We start from the raw sequence: 26,747 nt of genomic DNA, 5'->3' as shown, positions 1-26,747 counted from the left end.
TTTGAATTGACTCATCAGAAAGAAGTTGGGACGGGACAATGTAAGGCAGGTAAAATTAGTGCTTCCAAAGGGAGCATTGTGCACGAAGGTCGCTGGCATCAAGTCAGCGCTATCACCGACAGTTTTTACAAAGTCAGCGTTCAATCTATGAAAACCTATTGTAAACATTTTGGCACAATTCCAGCTGCTTTTTGGCATTTTGCTCCCATCACCTTCCACTGATCGATGTTTTATATAAAATATCTTTCTTTCTACACCTGCTACATTTATACATTCCACTGTGAGTACAAGATGGCTTTATGACAATAATAAAATAATGCATTCTGTCCTCATTTACATTTTATGAATTGTTTCAATATCATCAAAATGGCCGTTGTCTTCAAAAACATATTTATCGTTGTCCGCCGTTTGAAATGAAAATATAACTGCAGATTACCACCTTGTGTTTCATTGTTTTTCACCCGTTTCCAGGAGCCCCTCTTTGCAGCTCGGGTGGTTTACGACCTCCTGTTCTTCTTCGTCGTCATCATCATCGTTCTCAACCTCATCTTTGGTGTCATCATTGACACATTTGCAGACCTGAGGAGCGAGAAGCAGAGGAAAGAAGAGATCCTCAAAACCACCTGTTTCATTTGTGGTGTGTAGAGCTCTGCACTTGGTCGTATGTGCGATGTGTTTGGGAAAAACATTTTAAGGAGCTTGTCTATTGCAGGCTTGGAGAGAGACAAGTTTGACAACAAGACGGTGTCGTTTGAGGAGCATATCAAATCCGAACACAGCATGTGGCACTACCTTTACTTCCTGGTTCTGGTACGGGTGAAGGATCCGACTGAGTACACCGGCCCTGAGAGCTACGTGGCCCAGATGATTGCAGTGAGTATCTCACACGTGCACACACTGACTCTGTGAAATATAGTTTATCCCCTTCACCTGTAGCATCACACACATTCATCTGTCTTGATTAATCATAAGTGACGTAGTACATTGTGTGTTTACCGGTCGTACCACACCGTGAGGATTAAAAATTTGTAATCGCGCTGCACGATTTTCAAGGTGGTACACAAGCACCGAAAAGCACCTCAAACTCTGCTTATTATTCCAAGAACATACGGACAAACAAATACTTTCATTTCACCCCCTAATTCATATTTTGTTGGCAGACTGTACCAAGCAGATGAGCATACAGATGTCTTAGTGTTGGAGACTTAAAGTTGCTCAGCCTTCCTTAGTTTGCAGAGTTGCACAGTGTGCTACAGAAGCGTGATCCTCTACAGCAGACAAGCGATCGAAAAAATGAGACTGAGCCTCTAGGCCTGTGCCAGGCATCCCAATTTATTTCCCTTCCCCTTCACACTGCTGCGGAGCAATGGGCCTCTGTGCTCAGGTAGTCTTCACTACGCCGAGTTCCTAACCTGCTGGGACACAGTGTGGTTAAATAGTAATTAAACCCAGTCCAGCACTATTATCATCAGTGCACCAACTTACTGCACTGACACACAGACACGAAGTTGAAGGATGTAAGGGCAACTAAAGGTGTTGCTGTTAGGTTAATGGATTCAAATGAAGCCTTGCAGCACAATGGCACATTTTGTGATTAACATTCGCCCGTGATGGGCATAAGAATGGTGGCATTATAATGAACAATTTGCATAACAAACAGGTGATAGACGTTGAATTAATATGCATCAGCAGGTCTTCCAACAGGTCGGTTCTCTGATGCCGGGCCAAGGTATTGCTGGGTGATGAGGTAATGATGAGTCAGGAATTTATATTAACACCTCCTAATATGCGGCAGAGCAGAAAAACACACACACACACACACACAGGAGGGTGAGAGACTAAATAAGTTTTTATTACGAGTTTGTGTGCCCGTGCAGGTTGAATTCTCGTCTTTCGTGGCAGTCATGGTTTTACCTGCAGACGAAAACTTGTATATTACAAAACCTCCTTCAGCTACTTCACTTTCAGTTTGATGCATTTCAACATCAGAGAACTGTATTGCAACGCAAGTTCAATGAGCGAGGCGAATATTGTTTTATTATTCTTTCATCCTCTGTACTGTTTGAAGACTAAGGGCCTTGTGGTGACCCACTGACAATGGGAGTTGAACCAGCAAACTTCAGGTCACATACTCACTTTCCTAACCTCTAAACCACCGCTACCCCTGAGCTGCCTATGTAGTAATTAGTGCTATCTCTAACAAAGAACTGAATCGATTATTCCTGACAAAGAACAAACTGTAATGTTACGCTGATGATTAGAGGAATGAATTATAAAAATCTTTAGAAGTATCACTCAATGTGCCTCAGTGCCACTTGTTTAACTCTTTTTAAACCTCTCATTGAAATACATGTAAATAAGAACATTTGAAACTGTTTCTGTTTAATATGTGAAGCCTATTTTAATTATAATATCATTTTAAAGTGAGGAAAATTAACATAATTATGTTAATAATATGTGATTAAAAAAAAAGTCATACATATTCAAGTGTGGGAAATATTTGAAAATGGAAAAAATGTCTTCTTGAAGATGTTACATTTGCATTTTCACATGTGATACATCAATAAGTGTAAGTGTCCTTAAGTGTGAGTTATTAAAAAAAAAATAATAATAAAGGCTAAAAGTACCTTTTTTTTAATGCAAAGGACACGTGATTGCACTAGTTTTATGGGCACAACATACGACATAAAATGTGGTGTCAGGTGGGAAAAAACAAAGCTTATTATATGTGAAGCACAAATGTCCATTTTCCATATTTCTCACCAATTTTAGAAATCCAAGGCAAGCAAGCCTATCTGAGTATCCAGCACCAACTTTGTTCGTTTTTAAACCAATTAAAAAATGTGCCAGACACCAACAATGGTAACACGCCCAATAAAGGGTTAAGCTTGTCCCTCTGATAATCGGCTTCATAAAAAGAAATCTTAAGTTTATTCACCTTTGAACCTACATAATAAGAAGTGTAGCTTCACAGAGAGTTGGCAGGTCGGAGGGTCATATCTCGAACATCCCTGGTCCAGAGCAGGTTATTTTTGCAGCATGCGTAAACGTATCTGGCCGGGTCAAGAGTGAGACATGTGACGATGATAAGCCTGGCTCAAGGCTCAAAATACCTTATTGACCCACTGATCTCTCTTCGTAGTGCACCCAGCTGGTTTCCCTCAGCCACTCATTCTCCCACTAAGCACCCTGAAAACAACGTTCCTTTGCAACAAATATTCATGTGTAAGAAACTGTTGAGGTTGGGGGGGGGGGGGACATCTGCTTAAAATTATTTGAGGGTTTCACAGAAAACTCCTCACCTGATCTTCTTTGTAAAATCCCTGAGTGTGGTTTCAAAAGACGTGATTGACAGCCGCCTTACAGTCTTGATGGGAGACTGGAAGTTTGCAACTTTATAGCTTTATCACACACAGCCATACAAAACAAACAAAAGCATGGTTTAAACATTTAACAAATTATTATGAAATGTTTGTGATTTTTTTTAAGATTCAGTCATTCAAATAACTTGAAGTAAAAACGATATGTTACATACAAGACAGCCAAATGAAGCATTCTGCACAACTTTGGTAATACATTTGTCTTTTATGAATACGCTTTGTGAGGTTGTTAGTTAATAGCCTCTCCTTACCTTGCTTTCAACATTTACTTTCTCACGCTTATCTTTCTATAATATAGATTATAAAAAGAAGTTAGACTTGACCAGGCACTGAACAGTTTGCTATCCTCTGACGCCGTATTGGAGACTAAACAAGTTGGTTGTGTTTGTGATGTTATTCCCAAATTTAAAACTGTGAAGCACTAAACTGCTAACCTGCTCACGCACAGTGATTTCACATAAGCTGCTAAGGAGCAGCTAAATTAGAAAATAGTAGGAGGTCATTATGCTGATCTCTGCATCAGCTTGCTCCATTTGTCTTCTCGGTCTCCGCAGCCCTGAGTAGACTTTGATTTGAAATGTAGGAAGGAATACTCTCTGCTGTCACTCTGCAGTTTTAGGGCTCCACTCATTAAATGTCATTTTTATTGTTTCCTCGCGCAACTGCAGGATGACACATACAGTAGCTAAAGATGTTTATAGCAACTCTTCCCTAACAGTGTGTAACCACCTGCTCTCTTGAAACGGCACAGTGCAAACAACACAGACAACGCCACTTACACTATATCGGAAAAAAATAGATCATCAAGATAGAAAATTTTGAACATTTCGACAGTAATCAATGCCAGAGAACTGATTCTGTTACACATGCTGGAAAAAAACTGAACCCTTCACCTCAAACACAAAATATAATCTTTCTTCTTTGTGAAAACACTTGTTGACCTAATACATTGCTTTCCTAATCGCATCTTTTATCCAATCCCTGTATCTGACCTATCCCTAAAACAAAGTCTTAATCTTCACAATCCACCATCATGGGGCAAACGGAAGGAGACAAACCTTCACATTCACACCTACGGGCAATTCTTAGACTCATCGGTTAACCTTAGGTACATGTGTTTGGATCGTAGGAGCACACCGGTCTACCCAAAGAAAACACACACGCACACGCACACGCACACGCACACGCCCGCCCGCCTTTCTGTGTAACAATAGTCTTGCTTTGAGGAAAGAGTGCCAACCACTAAAGCACTGTTTAGCCATGTAAATGATTTTGAATTCTAATTGTTTTTCTGGACGTAGAAAGATTCAAATGCGCACACCAACAATCCCTGACTTTCATAATGATCCTATCTGGTTGAGGTGAAGCTGTGTTGAGTAAAAGTGTAAGATCCTTTGTCACTGAGTGTCTGTTCTGCCAGCGTGTCGTGCATGTGGATGTGAATCAGTGTGCGGCTGTTTGTGTGTAAAATTATGACAGCGACTACAGGCCTAGCAGGTACTGCAGCAGCCACAACGCTGTTACATAACCCATCTCAAGTGGCCTGCTAATAGCTCAGCCCTGCCTGGCACGTGCACTCCTGTCCCTTTCTCTCTCTCACATACACACACACACACACACACACACACACGCAAAGACACACTCACACACCAACAGGCAGAGTCACTGTCACATCATGAACCCTTCATACCACACATGTGACATATTGTCTGTAATAAAAGCAGCTACAGAGGTAGATGAAAAGCTTGCCTTTGCGAGGTAAAGTTGAGGGCAGAAGTCAGACTTTATTTAATGAGATGCGGTGTAGTTTTAGCTCTATAAAAGCAGCTCCACCCAAGAACTTGTGTGTGTGCCTGTGTGTTAACTGATGTCTGCACACTTGTCTGGTGCACTCTCCGCGTGCAGTGTCATTGTATCTCTTCACACTCGTCAGTATCCTTGTGGCTGCCGATTACAATTGTTGCTGCAGCCACTTCAGTCAAGAGCCCGAACTCCACTTTTTAACCTTATTTCAGTCACTTCAGTTTTTACTTCCACTCGCCTTAAGACAATGAAAAAGAGGATTGTTGGCCCACATAAAATAATTAATTTAATAGAGAATTAAGTTAATTCACTTAATGATCATAATTCTCCATAATTAAGTCTGCAGAGCAATTTGTAGAATAACTTTCAATTTAATGAATGATGCAAAAAAAATTGCTATTTGACTAATTGGCTCAGTCAGTGGCTTGCACCGAATTGTACTTTATAATCAACCCTTTTAATGCATAGATTCTTTTTCAAAATATATTAACAATATAGTGATTTGCACTCTCATAGCACGAAGATTACTGGTTCTCATTTGGGTCTCTTAGTTCAGTTTGTACTTTCAGCTTGCTTGTATCTTCCTGTGGTACTTTGGTTTCCTCCCACAGTAGCAAAATTAATAATATGCATTTGATGTTTTTCGGTGTGGCCCGTTCAGACATTTCGGGTGATCCGATCACATGTGGTGAGCCTTGACTGTTCACATTTGTCCGTATCATACGTTTATCCTGCGTTTTGGGCTAATCACTCGAGATCGGATTGTGTTACTACTTCTCCATCAGGACCACTAAATGGCCCACCGCGCAGTCAAGAGTCATCCATCTTGCACTCGACGGTATCTTCTGCTCAAGCCGCAATAAGTCACCGTGTCTCTGCAGACGCCCAGGCACACACGTCCACGTTCTCCATAGTTTCTTTGGAAAGTTGGAAGGACTGTATAAACTTGTTTTTATTGCTCGCCACTTTTGATCAGATCACCCGAAGCACACGTGAACGCCCGGTCTGAACGGTCCTTAGATGTGAGTGTGTGTGTGGTTGTCTGTCTCTCAGTGTTTGCCCTGTGATGGACTGGTGACCTGTGCGGAGCTTTACCGATATTTAGAATAGAAAATTTCATATGGCTCCTGCAGGTTTGAAAGCATAAATATTTTCTTCAATTGAGGGGTCCTAAAGAATTTGTTCATCTAAATCTTAACCTGTATGATTTAAAGTTAAGATGATGCTCAGTAAAGAAAGCACTGTGAAGGTTTTTTGTGATTTTATTTTGGTACAGGTTACAACGAACTGATGAAAACTTGCTACTTCCTGTGTTTACAAGCACGTACCTAATTTTTTTATGGTTAATGTTGTTTTCTACATGGTTAAAAGTACAGGATGTACATGCACATGACAAAACCCCGCTAGTAGCATAGTGGCGGAAGCAGGGTGAGGAGCACATGAACATCTGTAATTTCATGCTCACTGATGTGTTTAAATGGATCAATGAAGCAACACTAAAGCCTGACTCATTGAGACGGTGCGGCACGGCGGATCACACAGTGGGCCACTGTACAGTTTGATGAAAAGGAATTAGACGTTAGTGGGACAGTTCAGATTCTGTGCACTCACTGTTACATTTTATGTCTTTAATGCAATGGATGACGCCTCAGCCAGCATGAGTGGTTGTACATTTGAAAATATTTAATATTCACATTTTAGAGGTTACCTAATCCATTAGCTATGGTTGAACATCAGATAGCACCCTAATCTGTTGGTGTTTCAGCTTTGTGTTTCAGCTCACAGAGCCTCCGTTGTGTCTTCCTTTTTAATTGATTCATTTTATTTTATGGCCTGAGTCCTCTCGATGCCAGAGGCCCAAATTGGGCAAATATTTCCAGAGAAGAGTTGATAGAATGACTGGATTCATATTTGGTAGCTTAGTCACTGAATCACTGTAGTCAGCACAACAAAGACAAAGTCAAAATAAAGAATCAGTGAGTTGGAAATGACAATAATAAAAGTGCAATAAAGATATTAACAGTCCCTTCTTACTGAGTCAGTTGGTAATGTCAAAATAATATATGACAGTTAAAAAAAGGCCAATGTGACATCCCCACAATGACTTTACACATAAATTGGTCCCCTGACAATATTTTAAGTGCTGTTGTTTGAAGTGCCACTTTATTATAAGAAAAACTCATATTATAAGTTTTGTCATACTGCACAACGCTTTCCCCAAAGGCTTTTTTAAAATATTTGTCCAAACTCTCAGTTTCTCATAAATTTGTGGTTTCCTCATTCAAAGGCCAAAGTTATAATGACCACACTGTTTTTCCATTTTTTTTGCAATATCTCATGAATGAGGAACTATGTTCATATTCAGCAGAGATGTTTGTTTATTCCAGGATGACATGTTCAAAGATTGGAGTCTCTCGCTCTCATCTCATCAGCAGCATTTCAGAAATACCTTAAAGAAAAGTCTTTAAAACTGGAACAATAATTTCCATAGTCTCAAGGATGAAGATTTAAGTTTAAGGTCACTATGGCTTTACAAAACATAACTTATGGCCATAACACAAGAATTCTTGTAATTATTTTATTGATTATGACATATTTCACACAAGTGTTGAGGATTTTTATCAAAAACTGTCCCGACTCGTTTTCATCACTGCCTCTCAGCTCATTCTTAATTTAAACATTAAGTGTTTAAGTTGCTGCCAGACATTATGTAATAATGACTTGAAATAACTCTCGTCATTTAGTTTGAATAAAGCTTCCTTGTTTGGGTTGATGAATAAGCAATTTTAGATTTGCTATAGTTATCCCATGATGTGTCACGGTTATTAAAGTCTCACTTAACAAAGTGAATTATACTCATTAATTGGAGAAACAAAAACAAATAGCCCACACACTGCCCATCCCTTTGCACCCTCAGACTGCACTCCCCCGTGCCCTCGGCGTCTCACACTCTGATCTATCTTTCTATCCCTGCAATCTATTCTTATATAAGAGTAGGTGGGAGAATACCTCAATCCTCCTACTGGACTTAATGTGGTGCCAGTCAAATCCCACTCTCGGCACCTTTTAAGTAATTTTTACCAGAAGACCCAGCAAAGGAATATTACATAAGATCAGCTGATGGGAGTCTGCTTCTGTGAAGCCTATCTCACTTTCAGAGACACAAAAGAGCATACATGTTGTAAAACACACACCGTCACTCAGTCAGTTATGTACACAGACGTACAGCAACAGTACACACTCCCACACACGCAACACGCTTATTATATCCATTACATAATTCTATAGGTTTGTTTTGCACTCTGCTTCCTCATAGCATTGTTGCGGATAGTTTGCTCTGCCCGCCACACTTTTGCACACTAAACAAAACCTCTGCTTTTCGCACGAAATCACGCACGCATGCTCATGGTCATGATGGACAACAGTGAGTCAACCTCACGTTAGCGTGAGAATTGAAATTCTAATTCCTGTCATTTAATGCATTATTGGTATCTGCCGTATCCAAGAGACAGCAGTGTTTCTTCAAATAAAATGTGCACTGTTCGGCACGAAAACAGAAATCAGCTCACAATTCTGGTGAGATGATTAATTTTAAACCTCCACGCCTGTCTTTAGTTACCGCTGCCTCTGTGTTTACTCTCCTCCTGCAGGCTGGCTTCAGCACCGTAAAGTATTTCTATGCAAATCTTCCCGGTAGATGTCAGTGCCAAGTTGCTGTTGCTGCCATCACTCTAACCTGTTGAGTCAGCTTTAATTTCAGGCTTTTATTCACTCCACCTTTCTCACCAATTCTCTCTCGTCCCATCTTCCCTTCCCTCCTCCAGGAGAAGAACTTGGAGTGGTTCCCTCGTATGAGAGCCATGTCACTGGTGAGCAGTGAAGGAGAAAGTGAGCAGAATGAGATGCGGTCTCTTCAGGAGAAGCTCTGCAGCACGGTCACCCTGGTGGCCCAGCTCTCAAGCCAGCTCGCCGAGCTCAAGGAACAGGTAAAATAACTCTTTTGGCTGGTCTTTTTGGCTATTTAGCTATTTAGCTGACCGCTCCACACTGGGTGCGAGCTCCACGTGCTGCCTGACCTTGACTCTCCTCTCACCTAAAAACATCCACGGTGGAAGAGGTCACATGAATCAGCCAGCGTCAGCCGTATCATTTTAGCCATCCATGTCCGTGCAGCGCGGAGTCCTCCACACCGATTCTCTCAGAACCTTGTTGTTCCTGAACGTGGCACGACAGGTGACTATGACGTGAACGATCAACGAGACTGCGAGCCGCCAGAGAGCCTCTGGGTGTTTGGATGACTAGCTCTGCTACAGTGTGACTGATCACTCTCATCACCTGCCTCCCCTGCATGTGATCCCAGTCACAGGCCTGTCCTTGTTCCTCTTCTCCCAGATGTGTGAAAACAGCTCCTACTGGGGAGATCACACTTTGTGTAAACAAAACAACAACAATAACCTCCGATGAACCTCAACAAGCCATAAAGTTGGTAACATCTCACCGCTGACTGGGACCCGTCGTGTAAGCCCTTCTGTAAACAACGTATGTGTGATATTGAAGCGCCCTTGAGCAAATATACACTGCCAGTACTCATATTGTAATCTGGGTTTTAGTCTGCCTGACATATAAGGAGTGATTGAGTGAACGCGGATGTTCATGCCCTCATGGTAAACAGAAAGTTTAGTGTGCACCACAGGAGGAGAGTGTGTTTATGCAAAACTAGGTGAGGTCCAACCACAGCTCTGCAGTCACGAGGAGCTGCCTTTAGATCACGCCAGATATAAACTCTCCTTCTAACAGGGAAATTTCTCCTGCTGCTCCCCATCATTACCGCCTCTCCTGACCTCACCCGTTTCCCCTTCACAGCTCAAGTTCGGTTTTGTTTGCCTCCATTAGGTTGTGACGGTTTTAGGGCTCTGCACCGCCCACTTGATTTCCTTTAATGCACATATACGATTGATGGATTACAGAAGCAGTAGACCCAATTCATGACGTTAACACTGAAACCACTGCAGATGTGGCGGTTGTGAGAAAACCAGCCACGTCTGATTCATGAAACCTCCTCCTCACACGCTTGTACAACGCTCAATGTGCAGGTCACAGTTCTGAACACCCACACATGACTTTGTCTTCTAACAAAGTTTCCAAGTGACATTTCATTTTCCAGCCAAAACACTGAACTGAAAGTTATTTGCATATAACTGTGGAAAAAAAACCTACTTAAATATAACACAAGTCAAATGTTTTAAAGAAATGTGATGCTTTGGTCGCGTTAGAGGGACTTTTTAGTGTATGAAATGTCAAATTCAAGAAGTGAAAGATGTTTGCTAATCCTGACTCACTTCCTGAAGAGCCAAAATCATTCATCTGAACACATCTACCTCCTCTTTAGGTCTAGATTTAAAGCTTCATTTCACCTGCACTGCACGTTCAAAAAGATAAATACTTCCCTCTGGAATAATTATGTGGAAGCCTTGTGAATTTTTATTTTGCATATTAAAATGCTGACTAGAACATCAGTAGCACAGAAGAAGGCCTGCACATCATGTATGCCACATGCAGAATTAGGAGCCACTCTCGTGTGATGAGCTTACCCTCTGTTTCCTCCACAGATGACAGAACAGAGGAAAAACAAGCAGAGACTTGGATTCCTGGGCCCCCCTCAGTCCAACCATCACATCCCACCCCACTGAGGAGGCTCAAACAGGACTCTGCGGCATGGCGCTCCACTGCAGCCTTAAACCTCAATAGAAATGCAGACACGCAAACTCCAGCCTTAAGAACAATATCTGTACCCAGGTGTACGCCTTTGAATACTGATGTCAAAGTGAGGAAGCGTTGGCATAATATTTGCTTATGATTTGTCTCTACGACGCAAGCGTTGCATTGTTGGGTGCAAAATGTGTTTCATGTGTCCACTGGGCTGCCAGGAGCACAATCCTCAGGCGTCCTTATGTACCCTGGTGTACACAGGAACTCGTCTCTGTGAATGATTGCCCAGGCGCAGCACACATCTGCCAGTGTAGTGTTAATGGGCCAGACAGGGGTCAAGAGAAATGTTAGGGTGAGGTTAATGGTTAAGTGCTGTCAAGTCTGTGGCCCACCTTGTCCTGGCCTGTGTTTCACCACTGTCATGGCGCTGAAGAACCGGCCACATGGAGGTCAGTGATCAGCAGACAGGCCTCCAGGGGAGGAGTGTGCACACCATCAAACTCTCCTCCTCCTCACCTTTTACACTTTTGTTTGTATTTATTAGAACATTTTGGCTTCATAACTGGAGTATTATTTCTGCATTTAGATATAAAAAAAAAAAAAGGAATCATGCTGCCTTACTCAATAACTTTTACAATTGCAGAACGTGCACTTTTGTAATAAAAAAAAAAAAGGGTTAAAAGTTACAACTGTAAATTGAAATACTGGTTTGTTTGGGGTATTATATTTGAATGCTTTGTGGAATATGCAGTTACTGCACACCTGCAGTTGCCTTCTTACAGATTTATATAGACAATATAACAGAAATGTGAATAAAAATAATGAGTACTTGTGCAAAACTTACTTGAAATTTCCTTTATCTCTAAAATTGGTACATAGTATAATCCTGACTGAGGACAATATGCACACGGATCTTGTCGGATTTCAGCTAATACTGTTTTATTTCCTGTCTCTGCTTTTACTATCCTCCTATTTTACTGTTTTTAAAATAAATCACTTTTACTATTCTCAGTTTGATCACAGCTGATTGAGTCTAAATGTGTGTTTTAAACTTGCACAAACAAAGGCAGATTATGGGTGCATGCACTTGATGGTAACTGTCCTGCGACACTTTCTGTTAAAACACTTTGTATAAAGAATTGTATTTTCTGTGGTCAGACGTTTTAATAAAATTGTAACAAGACTCCGATGTGTCCTTTGAGTCAGTCGCTTTCTGGCAAAGCTTCCCTCCGTGCTGCTTGTTGTTGGGGATGAATGAGCACTCCCCCTCGCTCACCCTGACCCCCGAGGCATAAACACACCCACACACTGAAATGTTTACTTACTTGCACTTGTACTTGTCCATGAAGGGAACTCAGGTCCTTGGAAAAAGTCTGTCTTCAACCAGACTAGATCGTATTTCAGCTCAAGCCGTCATGTAATATTAAAGACAAAGTTAACAGATACTTTGTGCGTGCCGTCGCCGCTGTGCCTTCATTTGGTCGGGCTTGATATCCCATTACTAATTGATACTTCACATCGTGGACCGACGAAAAAAATTTCACATCAGACTGGATTTTTTTCCCCAAAGCAAATACTGAAAACAGTTTAGTTATTTAGGTGCAAAAATATAAAATGAGGCTTTTTTTTCTTTTTCTCTCTCTTTTTTTTTTAAACATGGCCAAACATGATAACATGTTAAAGTAAATCACTAAAATTAATGTATAAATGCTAAAACGAAGAAAAATCTAAACTACGGTTTAGGTATGTAACGAATCATAACAGTTTGACAATTATTTAGGTACTTTGAATTTCAATGAAAAATGGATACACCATTAAAATTTGTAGCTGCTTTCCTCACAATATAAAGCTCAATTGCATGAAACATGGTCGTACAAATATCTCGTATTAAGGTACAATTTACAGCAGCATGTCATCCACATAGTCTATATTTCACACATCCACAAGTTAAAATGATATTTAAAGCATTTGATCTATATCTTTATAAACCAACAAGTTTATCCTTTAAACAGTGGAAATATTAATATTTGTTTACTCGACAAACTTCCATTGCGTAATTTTATACATTTGTTTGTCCAATAAATGTGCTTTGACTGAATGCTTTGAATCGAATGTTATTGGCGATACAATTCAATGCTCTTTAAAAATGGAGACAAGAAATTGAACAATAGTAGTTTTTCCACCACACTATTCAATTCTCTTTTCATGTAAACAATATGCACCTACAGGTCTGAAGCATAATCTACATTCAGCAGTTCATCACTTGTTGAAGCAGGTCATGTAAAACTGCAGCTCGTTGATCATCTGTATGCTTGTGCTTTTGTTCCATATTTCAGTCTCTTAAAAAAATCATAGAAAATAAGCTGGTCCTATATCCTGTCCTGTCATTTACCCTCCACGGAGAAGACCATCCTTCTTGGCTTCACTTCAGTGTTTACGCTGGCAGGCCTGCATTTGCTCCTGCTGCCTGTGACAGCCATTAAAATTAGTTCACGCAGTGCCATAATGGTGAGCAGCTGTCACTGCATAGACAAGAGGGGTAAAGTGCAGCATTACTGGAATGTATTGCACTCAGCCAGAGAGGGGAGGGAGAGGATAATATCAGGACCATCATTACTGTCTGGCAGAAGTCTCATTGCCATATTGTAATACTGCTGCTTCATTCTGTGCCGTTTCCTAAACAGACCATTTCATCAGCTCAAATTTATTTTTTGACCAAACAGAGAAAAACGTTCAACTTTGATACCCACTTACCAAAGAGATTAAATTGCATTCTGCTTGATTTAATCTGCCGAGTACACGCCGGACCTTTTTAACGCACGTGATTGTTATATTATTTACTTTATCAGCATAACCTTGGACACATTTGGATCCTTTCTGAATCCCTTTGCTAACCACACTCAGGAGTCACATGCTTTGCCTGTGTGTATTCAGAGCAGGGAGTGAGAAAACACCCAGAGAAGGTCAATAAATACAAGGCAGTGTCCCAAACACCTCTGACTGGAGGCAGTTTGACTGAGTCAGACCATTTGACTTCAATGCACTGCCTGATTCCAGTCAAAGTGACATCTTGCAGAAACATTCATTCATATTTGAACTGTAAATTCTGGTGAAACAGCCTCATTGCGAAATGTCAACAACAAAAAATGATGTTTAATAAGTGTACAAACTGAAATACTAGAGAGTTCAATCAATTCTACGGTTGGAGCAAAAGTTCAGTGTCAATAAACTTATTGAAATTCCTTCGTCTAGTATTTTCTTCTGAAGACTCCCAGCAGCAACTGATGCTGGAAATCAAATTTAATTCACTGTGCCTTTTCCCGGAAATATCAACTGACCACACAGAAAGCTGTTACTGAGTGAGTAGGAGGGTGGAAGGTCCCTCCTCACTGTCATTTTTATAAATAAACATGCCCCTATGATGACTGGCATGTGACTTCCTGTGTCTGGCTGCAAGATTGAGCTTTTGTAGTCACATGACGCATCAACATTATAAACACAAAGCAAGCTCATGGAAAAACACTGCTAATAGGTCTGCCCTCCACTCGCTCTTGCGTTAGTTGCAGTATCTGCACTTGGGGCTTACGCAGGATGTGAACTGCATCATCCAACAGAAATGAAAAAAAGTATTTTGACAATAATGTAACGCCACCAAAAGGTTGTGAATTTTCTTAGGTTGTGTCTTTAACATGTTCAATGTTTCTGTGAGTGAGCAATCAGCAGGGAGACCGACTCTATCGGCTCAATCAATGGAAGCAGTCCAAGTGGAATTGTCCAAATTAAACAGTTATGATTAAAGTGACTCACAAACAGACCCTGACACGGAAACCTTTGTCCCTCGTTGATGTAATAGGTTAGTCATACATTTGCTCTCAAGCTTTTCATTTTTCTGGACCGAAAGACCTTGTTACCATATGAAAACATGTTATATCATAGGTTGCAGGACATTTTTCCCACTGTTTTGCGATATAATGGGCTTATGTTTACGAAGGTTGCATTTTGAGGAACTGAAAAGTATCAAAGCAGCATGATGTGGAGTGAAAGAGGTCTATTCACTCAGTCTTTAACGGGGCGGCATGACTCAGTTGGTAGAGCGGTTGTCTCCCATTCGGAAGGTTGCAGGTTTGACTCCCATCTCCACCTGTCTGCATGCTGAAGTGTCCTTGGGCAAGACACTGAACCCCAAACTGCTCGTATTGAATGTGTAATTGAATGGGTGAATGTGATGAGCTATGTAAAGCGCTTTGGGGCTTCTCACGCCGCTGAAAGGCGCTATATAAGTGCATTGAATATTAAAGTCCATTGAAAATTCCAATAATAGTCAAAGCAGGTTAATTAAATCGCGTGGCCTTGAAATGGTTCATTCTGTATATCTCTACAGTAGATCTGTATCAACATGAGGAAACGACATAGAACTGGCAAGAAAAGGTTTGCATGTTAAACCACCATGTTTGACAGTCTCAGACTGTAAATTACACACTTGAAAGGCTGGTTTCAGGCTTCTGGGAGTAATAAATAATAGGTCTGTATTACCTTCAGCTAATCAACTGTTTCATCACTTCCATAATAGATTTAACATTCAATTTCATTTTTTACACTTTTACACTCTCCCTTGAGAGAAAAGTTTCTTCCAGCTTGCTGTGAAAACAGCCTCGTGTTTATCATTCCCTGACTAACACTACAAGCAATTACATTAAAATAAAGACAAATCTGTATTGTAAACTTTTCTCTCTTCCCTTTTTGAGTTTTTCTTTGCCTAATGAACTCAACAAACTAATTTTGTTGCTTCAGTCCAGCTGCCCGTCTGAGTCCCCCCTTCCTTCGCCCCAGCTCATTCACCCCTCCCTTTGTGGCTGCAGTAGTTTGACTCCTACTGGCAGTTTGAGTCATGCTGGCTACTGGCCTGGCGTCCACCTTCACGAGCCACAACCCAGCGCAGTCTGGATTCACTCTCATAAAGTATTCTCTGAAAAGGGTTGTGTTACTGTTGTTTGGAGGATCAGCCCTTCGTGAACCGGACTGTCTGGAGATCACCTCCGTCAGCTGAAAAGTGCTTTGCAGTTTTGTTTTTCTTCAAGGAATTTATGCAATTCCTTAACAGCTGCATGCTTTTATGACAGCAAATGGGACACAACAGAGATTATAAATGACAAATGAGACATATCCTTGTGAAGAAAAAAAAAACTTCTGATACTTTATGAATGGAAATGAATGAACTGAAAAAAGGTTGAATTACTGAAGGAGTATTACAAATATTTACAACTGTATTTTACTATTTGACCTGTGAATCTAAACTTGAGAACAGTATGACATGTAAAGTCCATGTAAAGCACTACTGAAGCAACCAAACATAATCAGTACTTTAATCTGAGCAGCTCCAACCAGCATCAGTTTGTCAACGAATCCCAAAGACGCTATTTAGGTTCCAGAGCTGCGGTTGTAATTCGTTCAGTCTAGGAAATGTATGAAGCTGGAAATCACATGAGCAAATGTTAAGACCATTTAAAAAGCAAAATATTTGTTTTAATTCCATAAATAGACCAGTTGCTTTTACAGCTTTATCAATTCAAGTAATCATTATCTACAACTGGAAGTACAAATATCGTAAACAAAATCTGTGCAAAAAGCCTTTATAGTATAACTGCCAAAACTGGAGAAAGGAAAACATGCAATGGCACACATCAAAATAGTCAAAGTCCCTGTCGTGCTGAGTGAGCACACTCAGGTGACATCGCCCTTCATTTTTTTATCGGACAGAGTCATTTCATCAGGACGGTCATCAATTTAAACTTTTTGCCACTTCTGAGTGGAGAGAGAGCCGATTTGAAGGCCGGCAAAGAAGACCTGATAGCGATGCTTCCACATGATGAAGGCACCCACAGCGCAGACGAGAGCTTGGACCACGTTCAGCACAATCTGGATCAGGAAATAGAGAGTGAGCGTCCCGGTGATCACCTCACAGTCGCCGACGCCCTCGTAGTTGAAGGTGCGAGCTATTGGGTCTTCGTGTTCCAGCGTGCAGACACAGTCGTCCCCCGCCTGCTCACAGTTGAAGCTGCTGGCCTGAGAGTAGTGGTGTCCAGCAAAAGCTGTGACGAGGACTGAGATGACCAAGCCAATCATGCACAGGATGAAGTAGAGGAGCTGTAGAGGGCAGAGAACTAGAGTGAGACCACTTTCAAAGCTTTGATCGGATAATGCTTTCTTCACTTTGGTGTGTTTCTACGATATAGCCTGGCCCCGACTTCACTCTGTTGTCTCATGATTACCTCGCTGTGCCCAAACTGTAGCTTAGATACAGACATGCTGGCTCAGTGCTTATGGCAAATTCAGTTCAAAGAGATTACCCACAATACTACAGGGCAAGGGCTGACCCTCAGAGCAGGAGCTCAGCTTTCAGCACAGAGGAGACACCAAACATGTTACGCTGCCCTGCAGCTCCAGCCGCTTCGCACCTTTAGCGCACACCCTGTATAAATATGCTGCGCAACAAAAGATTGTCTAAAAATACAGTTGTAAAATGTGACAGAGGCTTTGTGTTGTTTATGCAATTGCACAATCTCAATAACACTAAACCTTCATCTTAATCCATTGCTTATATAACGGGAGCCCTTATTCGCGGGTGTATTTTGCTTTCAGTTACATGCTGCTTATGGAATTATGCAAGTGATGAGTGGTGCTTGATTTAAAATGGCATTTATGTTAATTTTGAAGCAGCTGTGAGTCGTGGAGTGTGGTTGGTTACAGGGGGATTTATATACAGAAAGCTCATCAACAAGCACTTTATTGACCATTTTATGCTTCACCAAATGGAGATTATCTGCAACCTGGAAGCAGGTGGAAACTAAGAGGAGACCTGCTGTTTTTGTTTAGTCCATGTGGTGTCCTGAATCACTCTGAAACTCGCACAGCTCACGTGTTTCACAATCAATGCAAGTTTTAAACTATTTGTAGAGCCAGACTCTCCATCTGACAACATAGTAACTATTAAGAGCAGACATGTCCCCGGTTATAACACATTTTCTACTCACTCGACTCGTATCAAGGGCAGATGAAGTGAATAAATGAGCAGACTGCCATGCCATAAATTCTTAAACTGAAATGAATATGACGTAGCCAGGGTTTCTTTGAGCTGTTTGAATTAATGGCATGAATTAATTAAAACTCGTTTGTTTTGAGGTCCAGAAAAAGACACATGGCAGACTAATTGCAGCTGTTCTGAAGCACATTATTGACTGATTTTATTGAAGCACTTTATTTTGTCTTGTTTCTCATACAATAGCACTTATGGATGACAAATTGAGAAAATATATAAGAAACTTTAAGATTGTGCTATAATATAGGTTTTGTGCCATTTTTGTACATTATTCCCCAAAAACAGCCTTACAAGTATACAATTGTGACTAAATATCCAAAATCTAAATTCATCTCTATTTGAAAGATTAACTTCTAAATATAAGACTATTTTCTATTATCGAGTTCTGATTTGAAATTTGTATTGCATGGGAATTTTCAGTAAATGGTTTTACCGATAGAAAGCGTCGTTAAAAGTCCACAATAGGTGCAAAGTTGGCCTTGGTTTCTCACATTTCCAGTCCACCAAAACCACATTTGTGAATTAACTGCACTTCTCAATGCAAAATGAGGCTGAAAAGCTTTGAAACACCAACTTTGCACATGTGCATCCATATTTGAATGTTGTATGCATTGAAGAATCAGACAGAAAAAAATTAAAATGCTGCTTCCAAAGAAACAATGTGGGCCGATTTCAATAGCCTTGAAATTCCAGCTGCATATGTTGTGCGGCTAATTACGCTGTGCGATCGAGTCAGATCAATGAAAGCACAGCTCCACTCACAGAGATCCCTGCAGAGCTCTTTTAAATTTCATTCCAGTTAAAATCTTTTCTCCCTGCTGGTTGCTTGACCCCAGGAACAGCATTGTACTGTTTCTGCTCGTGGAAAAGTTTTTCTCAAAAGAAGTGAATGTGTCTGACGAGTAAAGTGACCCATCTGTTCACACGTTTTTAGACCAAATAAAATGTCAAATGTTTGGTTAATTTCAAAGAGATTTGAATGCTTTGCTTCTACAGAGAGTGTATCAGGTTGTAAACTCACTTTAACAAAGAACTGTGGAGAAGTCCTCTCATCGGGGACGTAGGTGACGCAGTAGAGGATGAAGCCCACAATGGAAACCAGGCACAGCTGTGACAAACAGGAAAAACACATGAAGGCAGTATCTGCATCGAGTCATATTTCTGCAATCAACTTGTTCATTTTAGCCATGACTTTGGATTTAGTTATTCTTTTGGCCATCAGTATAGTTTAGTATAGTTTGTGATATTTTTTTGACAAGGACGGTTTTATCCCCCCCCCCCCCAAAAAAAAAAAAATCACCTGTGCTCAGCTTTGCAGGGGTGTTTCTTAATATTGCATGATTCAGCAGTAAGCTGTTATCTGATTCCATTACCCTGCCTCTCCCTCTCCTCCCCCCTCTCACACAGACAAACTCACTCTCTTTCTCTATCTCTTCAGTGCAGTTGGAGTCTTGTGACTAACGTGCAGCATCTTATTTGAATGTTTTTCCCAGGTTCTTAAGCACTCAGGATTTTCTGGAAAGTTCTTGATGACCTCAGTGTTTTTCACTTGGCTGAATCTCGTGAGGATCTAACTCGGGACACTGGTGTTCAGGGATGTTTTTGAAAGTAGATGGTAGCCGTGATAGGCTGAGATAGGAGCCAAACAGGAACAACAAGTTTTTTTTTCTATCGTCAAACCCTGTCAAATTTATTCAAAACTAATCAAAAAATTTACCGTTTCTTTTTTTTTTTTTTTCTTGTTTTCTGATGCAAATCACACAAAAAAGCCCTATCACAGAATATTAATACGAAAGAAGTATCAGATTGTTTCATTAGCTTTCTGATTTTATTTCTTACAGACCTACTTCAACTGGCTCTTGAGGTGCTTTTAATGAGCTACGTGTCAAGGCCAAAACCCACTTTAGCATTATGAAGGTCCTAAAACTGAATGTCAAGTGCTTTCATTGTATGCCAGGGGTGTCAAACTCTTTTTAGTTCAGGTCCCACATACAACCCATTCCGATCCTCAGTGTCCTGGACCAGGAAAACTGTTCCAATTTTGGATGATTCCCGTTTGTTTTAATGGAAAAAGGTTTCAGTATGTTTCATAAAAAAGTCTACAATGTTGAACATTTTAAACCCATTTTTAAATGGAGCAACGTGTCTAAAAACCTCCAATTGAGGAGGCATTTTTCACAAATTCAACCTCATCTATGACTTCGATGTTAATAAGTTTAATAATATGTTCAATAAGGTAGTTAGATTTCATAGTTGCATCACTAATCTCTTTCCTCTGCTCACATTATTATGTTATGTACACAATTTTTGAATTAACAATGCATTCCCTAGTGAATAAATCAAAAACAGAAGTTGCTGTTATCAAAAAATGCAAGATCATGTTTTCTCATTTTTACATTTTGCTATGTGATCCTGCCTGCTGAACCGAATCCAATTGCAGGACAATTTTGTTAAGTTTCACACCCGTTATGAATGAACCTTACATTAATTTCAAACTTTTTTGTAACTTCAGTTGTCTAATTTTCCTTCACTTTTGTGAAACTAAAGGTGTGAAAACGACTTCTCACATTATTCAGCTTTGAAATATAACATCCTGCCTTTTAAACTCAAATTCAACTCTTCCTTCTCTCTCTAAATTCACATTCAAACTCTTGCAATAGTGAATAAACTGCATAGTTTAGTTGTGTGCGTGCATGTTGATGCTTCTGTGTGTGCACGTGCATGTGAGTGAGAGAGAGAGAGCGAGAGACAGAGTGAACTCGAGAGTGAGAAATCATGTGGTGAGGATCAAAAGATTTAAGGAAATATGCAACATTTGATAATGATTTTTTTTTTTTTTTTTTTAATTGTACTTATGTGAATAAGGTTTCAGCTGAAGTTAAGCATGCTGCGATTGGGTAACGTGTATTGTGAGACCAGATGTTGAGGATTCCTTTGAATACACAACACAAACAACCACGAGTTGAAGCAGGCAGGCTCATGTGACTGTGAGGAGAATCCAGGTACAAGCACTAAGTTTAAGTATTACAGATGGAGATCTTTTAAAACATGATTATTACAGTGACTCCCCGTGCCCACAGTGACCATCTGACTGAGACGGTCTGGTACAGGCCGGTCTGTGCTGACATGCAGGCTGCTGAGGGTGGACAACACACTCTGGGATGTATATGAAGTTCATGCAGAAGTATCACAAGCGGGAAACTCGGGTACCATGCAAACAAATGAATACAATGGCATAAGGATGGTGCTTACAATTATCCCAGCCCAGTGAGGCGTTTCCCTGGCCAAAAGTGAAGGGCTGATAGCCAACATGAGGAAGGCCACGGCTGTGACAGCCACCCCCAACAGCAGCTGGAGCAGGGCGACGAGCAGAGGGAAACGACAGACCCTGCACTTATGGTCGTCCGCTGGTGTTGGACTGTCATCTCTCTTCTTCTTGCCCTCCTTCTTGTCTGAGGAACCTTTCTGCCCCTGTCCCATTTCTCCTGGCTTCACACTGTATTCTCTGTTCGTCCTGACGACTTTTACTTTTGCAATGTTTGGGCTGGATGAGCCTGCCTGCCGTCTACGTCTCTCCTCTCCCCCCCCCCCGCCTTCTCTCACCATAAGCCCAGCTCGGCTGCTATTTGGAAACAGAGAAGGCTCTGAGCTAATATGGAAAACATTTGGACTGGATTCCTAAACGGCTCCAGAGCCACATATAGAGCAGGCAGCATGCTGAGGAGGAAAGGAAGAGGAGGGAAGGGAGGCAGGAAAACACAAAGGGGGGTTCCAACACACGACAGACAGTCAGATAATTTTTCTTGTAATCAAGTTAAAGACAAGAAAGGGAAAGTGAAGAGGCAATTCAGCAGGTATGAGTTAATGAAAAGCCAGCCCAGAGGAGGTCACACTTCATTAGAGAGACCTAGTGACGGGATCGTTCTTTGTCAGCACTGTTACACAAGAGAGCCATATGCTGCCAGCCAGAATAAGTCACATGACTAACAGGAAGGAGTAATGTGATCATAAGGCATGTGAGGGCATTACAGCAGCTCAGATTTTATTGTTTTTGAACACTTCAATGTTCACAGAGGAGCAGCAGGTGTCTCTGGCTATCGGATTAACCTCCATAAAAGTTTTCCAAATTATCAGAGTACAGAAAAGACAGGTCTTGTTGTTTCATACACACACATCAATAATTGCTCTTGAAAAAGTGACATTAAATGTTTGTAGTAATTTAAATCTCTTGTTAGTTTTTTAAATCCTCACAAAACATAGGAGTAAACAGTGAGAACAAGGTGTGACACCATAGCCCATGCTGCAATGAATAAAGAACCACCATGCACGTGTTTGAGCACACAGCTGGGTCGGTGCCATGGTTACTGACAACGAAGCTTTGGACGATGCATGAGTGGGTTACCCTGCCCTGCAACAACATATAGGAGAGCACGAGTGCACACACTCATTCAGACTCCATACAAGCTTTATTTATCCGGGGAATTGCTCCTATTTGGTTTATAAGATAAAGGATTGTTGGTCCAAACAGCAACAACAAAACATTATCTTTAGAAATGTCACAAGTGAGCTCTGTCCAAACTGTCCCTCCATGCGAGATAGTATACTTTCTGTCATACGAACCCATCCAATCACGAGTCAGCCAGTTGCTTCACTCACTCAGTAAACACGAGCTGTTAAGTTTCTAAAGATCACGGTGTTAGATGCAAAAGCAGCAGCTGCTTCTATGGATTGTTATTCTGTCTCTCTTCACGCATGTGCGTCTTTACCTCCGCCAAGTTTTACTGGATCACGTTTCACCCACCAGGTCAATATTATTCAGACTGGATCGCTATAGGTGGAGCAACGAAAATCTCCCATAAAACAGACAAGGTCTAATTACCGGACTTTGTGCTGGTGCAGCCGACACGTGAGTCGGAAGCTGTTCCCGACCGGAGGCGCGCGTGCGCTCTCACCACAGAGCCGACAGCTTTGCAAAGTGGCAGCTCAGGGAACTATAGACATCAGTCTGAAGCGCAGCTCCACTGGATAACACGCACCGCGCATCATCTCCCTCAGCCGTCCGTGTGCGAGCCGTGGAATAACAAACATTCCCCGAAGAAGCTCAGAAGCGGAGAACCAGAAGCAGGGACGCGATGGACGAAAGAATATCGCATTTACAGGACAGACAGTTCATGGAGCACGCAGATTTCCTCGGGTGAGTGTTGCTTTTGGCAAAACTCTGTCAAACTATGTTTAATAAACTGTCGTGACAGCCTGGTCAATAATCTGACACGTTTCCTCTTGGCTTCAGGGTGGATTACCCCTCTCTCTACATGTGCAAGTCGAAAAGAGGAATAAAGCGAGAGGATGGTGGAAAGGTGCGCAAGGATATTATTCATAACATAGCAAGTTTTAATTTGTTTTCAATACTCAAAACTGAGTTATTCCAACGTACAGAATTCATATGTATCACGTGACAACGTCCAACCTTTATCTCCTGTTTTCAGGATGCATACAAGTTACCACACCGGTTGATAGAGAAAAAGAGGAGAGACCGAATCAACGAATGTATTGGACAGCTGAAGGATTTGTTGCCTGAACATCTCAAGCTGTCGGTAAGATCTTGACACAAGTAAAGTTTTTTTTGTTTTTTTTCGTGATTTGCAAGAGTATTAATATCTGACAGATATCAGCAGAGCCAAACTAAGCTTTTTTCCCCCCCACAGACGCTCGGACATTTGGAGAAAGCGGTGGTCCTGGAGTTAACGCTGAAACATTTGAACGCACTGACTGCTGTGACCGAGCAGCAGCACCAGAAGATCATTGCTTTGCAGAACGGTGAGATGAACAAAAGGTTCATACAGCCACAAGTGTAGGAAGAAGCAGCGCTCAGTAAATGTATTTTCTGTTAAATTCAACTTCAACAAAGATTAAGATGCAAGGGCATTATCTGATTAATTTAAAGAACTTATTTGCGAAAAATAAGAATAACATCCAAGCAGACATATATGCGTTGTGCTGTCATGTGGCCACCTCATTATGTTATTGTGCCACACCTGACAGAATAATCATCTGTTCCTCCCTTCGCAGGGGACCGGTCGATGAAATCCTCCATCCATGCCGATCTGGACGCTTTCCACACCGGGTTCCAGGCCTGTGCCAAAGAGGTCCTGCAGTACCTGAGCCAGTTTGAGAACTGGACGGCTCGGGAGCAGAGGTGCGCGCAGCTCATCAACCACCTTCACAAGGTGCTGGCGCAGTTCCAGCCCGGTGCGCCGCCGCTCCAACACCAGCTCCCCGCCGGGGACGCACAGGACGGGCAGAAAGCTGACAGTCAGACCAACTGTGTCCCGGTCATCCAGAGGACCCAGTGCGGAGAGCTCAATGAGAATGACACAGACACGGACAGTGGATACGGGGGCGAGGCTGAAAAGAGCGATAGCAAAGATAAAGAATGTGAGCGCAATGTCGCGCAGGGAACCAAGGCTGTGAAGATCAAACAAGAGTTTGGGGACGATCGAGCTGCCAAAAAACCAAAGATGAGCTGGCCCGGGAACGGGTTGGGGAGCGCAGACCCCAACAGACCCGATGTGGCGTTTCTGAACTCTCTGATGGGAATAAGCAGTGTGGGACAGCAGACGCCGATTTGCATGCCTTTCTACTTCATCAACCCCTCGGCTGCAGCGTCCTATATGCCTTTTTTCGATAAGAACAGCATTGAGAAGTACATGTACCCTGCGGCGGCCGCGCTCGCGTCTCCTTTCCCCTGGCTATACCCCGCACATGCGTCAGCAGCGGCGGCCGCGGCTGCAGCTGCAGCTTTCCCCGGTTTGTCTGCGCACTTTGGAGCCTCCTCCCAGTCCAAGGACTCCCACTCTTCAGATACCGACGGGTCACACGAGGCCGAGGCGGGCTCACCTGAGGATCGCGAGGACAGTCCCGCGAGTGACGACGGAGAGCCTGACGATGGTGACGCGTCCCGGGAGAGCGCGAGCAGCCCACAGCAGTTTTCTGCTTGTCAGACGAGCTAATTATTCCCTGTTATACCTCTTTGTGCATTCTGATGAAGAGTTTGTGTATATTGTTTTTTTTTTTTTTTTTTTTTCAAGATTAGGCTTCTTTTCAACGGGGCTTCACAGGAGAGTTTCTCGTGTACAATCTTATCTTGGTAAAACAGGGGGCAGTTGTGACGGCTTGTGCCTTTTGCACTTAATGCTAGATTTAAACAATCTGAATGATTATCGACAATGATTGACACCACGCAACTGTGTTGGGCTGTGCTGGAGTTAGTTTTTCTATCCTCTTTGATAAAAATATTTTGTCATGGCAGCATTGGTGCCAAAGCTTTGAGTATTACAATAGTGCGCAATATCCCAATCATGGAGTCTCTTTGGATGTATGAAGTTGCAACTGACCTCTGTCAAGATTATTACCAACTTGGCTGACTCTGACTGTAAATATTGTTAACTGAAAGATACGTAAACATGTAGATGCGCACTAAATGGGCCTATAAACGAAGCGCTCCAGGAAGTGCAATGCCTACAGTACCTCATCCCCAACTTTACACGGGGTCAGGCTCTTTTAGCGGGCCATTGTTGTCTCTCTCGAAAAGAAAAAAAGGGTTTCCTCCTTTCTCAAAAACAAGAATAGTCATAAAATAAACTACTTTATCAATCTGACACGTTAGTAATGTGATGATTGGCAACGTGTTTCATCTAATATCCCCACAACTCATCTCTTCAAAGGCTTACTCTGGTTTTCATTACCTGTTTCTTCGTGTGAGGAAAAAAAAGATGATTGAAATAAAGGAAATACAAGATCCTTCTTGTGCAAGGATTTGTCTGACCAGCATAGTATACATCCCCAGATTGGAGCGTCTGCATAGAGATGCAGTGACCTCCTGGGCCACCAGGAAACATTGTAGGATAGCACCTTATAGATCATTGATATTGAATGTACCTGTATTTTCCCAACTATTAAAGTTTGTATGTAGGGTGAGCTTTACTCTTTGAGACGTTAAGTGCACTTTTTTCTGCTTTTACTCGCCAGCCCCCAACAATCACCTTATCATTTTGAAAAGTCAATCACTGTAGTTCTCTTTGAACATTTATATTGTGTTGAGTTGTCTTGATATACAAAAATAATATTTCATTTCATCAGAGAGAAGAGATACCAGCTACTTTGTGATGGTTTCATGCAGTAAAGTGGTGTTTAAGTCATTCCCCTGATTTCACAAAACACTGCTTGTTTCTTGCTGTTGCGGGGGGGGGGATCATAATCAGATTAGAAAAAACCCTTCAGCCCATTGCTCATCAGCCAATTCTGTGTTATATGCTTTCTGTATGTAAACCTTGCTTTTCAATGAATTTGACAAGACTGGGGAAGAAAAAGGGGTCATTATCAGTTTAGAAACTTTATTTTGGCCTCTTTTTTAAATGAAATCCTTCAAGTGTAGTGTTGCTCCACTTTTTTAAGTTTCACATGTAATTAGATTGATGATTTCCATTGTATTTTGCATCCATGACATTTCTTTTGTTGTTCTCCTCAGCTGGTTTTTGCCTCAAAGTTATCAACTGTTCTATAAAGTGGCATGTGTGTTTGTAAATAGAATTTTGGTGATTATACCATGAAGTATACATGTCTTTGTCAATGTTGTAGAAGTCTATGGATTTTTTAAAAAAAAATTTAACTGAGCAACTGTTGCACATTTCGTTAATGCTTTACACATATGCTGTTCTAAATTATTGCTGACGAGTTGTAAAATAAATATCAAAAACTGA

At 41.5% G+C, this 26,747-nt stretch overlaps 3 protein-coding genes across 7 annotated transcripts in view; 2 read left to right on the top strand and 1 right to left on the bottom strand.

Annotated features, from left to right (window-relative positions):
- Positions 1-12,075, top strand: part of itpr2 (inositol 1,4,5-trisphosphate receptor, type 2) — a 65,274-nt gene extending 53,199 nt beyond the window's left edge. For all 5 annotated transcript variants that reach the window (XR_013935784.1, XM_080474993.1, XM_080474992.1 and 2 more), the window contains 4 exons: positions 472-637; positions 713-873; positions 9,008-9,169; positions 10,793-12,075. Coding sequence is in view for 4 of the 5 variants with exons in the window: in XM_080474993.1 (XP_080331119.1) it covers positions 472-637; positions 713-873; positions 9,008-9,169; positions 10,793-10,873 (570 nt within the window). In the remaining variant the exon portion in view is untranslated. The remainder of the gene's footprint in view (positions 1-471; positions 638-712; positions 874-9,007; positions 9,170-10,792) is intronic.
- Positions 12,076-15,984: 3,909 nt separating this feature from the next.
- Positions 15,985-22,901, bottom strand: sspn (sarcospan (Kras oncogene-associated gene)). The gene is made up of 3 exons (XM_080475006.1): positions 21,241-22,901; positions 19,010-19,096; positions 15,985-17,036 (listed from the first exon to the last, which is right to left on the bottom strand). The coding sequence occupies exons 1-3, from the start codon at positions 21,592-21,594 to the stop codon at positions 16,677-16,679; spliced, it is 801 nt and encodes a 266-aa protein (XP_080331132.1). The 5' UTR covers positions 21,595-22,901; the 3' UTR covers positions 15,985-16,676.
- Positions 22,664-26,742, top strand: bhlhe41 (basic helix-loop-helix family, member e41). Its single transcript, XM_080475004.1, has 5 exons — positions 22,664-23,182; positions 23,279-23,345; positions 23,475-23,582; positions 23,694-23,805; positions 24,058-26,742. The coding sequence occupies exons 1-5, from the start codon at positions 23,121-23,123 to the stop codon at positions 24,996-24,998; spliced, it is 1,290 nt and encodes a 429-aa protein (XP_080331130.1). The 5' UTR covers positions 22,664-23,120; the 3' UTR covers positions 24,999-26,742.
- The last annotated feature ends 5 nt before the right edge of the window (positions 26,743-26,747 follow it).

This window comes from Lipophrys pholis (genome assembly GCF_963383615.2).
Source record: "Lipophrys pholis genome assembly, chromosome: 11".
In the NCBI taxonomy this organism is placed as follows: domain Eukaryota; kingdom Metazoa; phylum Chordata; class Actinopteri; order Blenniiformes; family Blenniidae; genus Lipophrys; species Lipophrys pholis.
This window is presented reverse-complemented; position numbering and strand designations above follow the sequence as displayed.

Coding starts and splice junctions, on each gene's coding strand:
- sspn (XM_080475006.1), bottom strand. CDS start 21,594: ATGGTGAGAGAAGGCGGGGGGGGGGGAGAGGAGAGACGTAGACGGCAG. Junction 19,097..21,240: donor CTCACTGGGCTGGGATAATT/GTAAGCACCATC, acceptor TGTTTGTCACAG/CTGTGCCTGGTTTCCATTGT. Junction 17,037..19,009: donor CTCCACAGTTCTTTGTTAAA/GTGAGTTTACAA, acceptor TGCCCTCTACAG/CTCCTCTACTTCATCCTGTG.
- bhlhe41 (XM_080475004.1), top strand. CDS start 23,121: ATGGACGAAAGAATATCGCATTTACAGGACAGACAGTTCATGGAGCAC. Junction 23,183..23,278: donor GAGCACGCAGATTTCCTCGG/GTGAGTGTTGCT, acceptor TCTTGGCTTCAG/GGTGGATTACCCCTCTCTCT. Junction 23,346..23,474: donor AGCGAGAGGATGGTGGAAAG/GTGCGCAAGGAT, acceptor TCCTGTTTTCAG/GATGCATACAAGTTACCACA.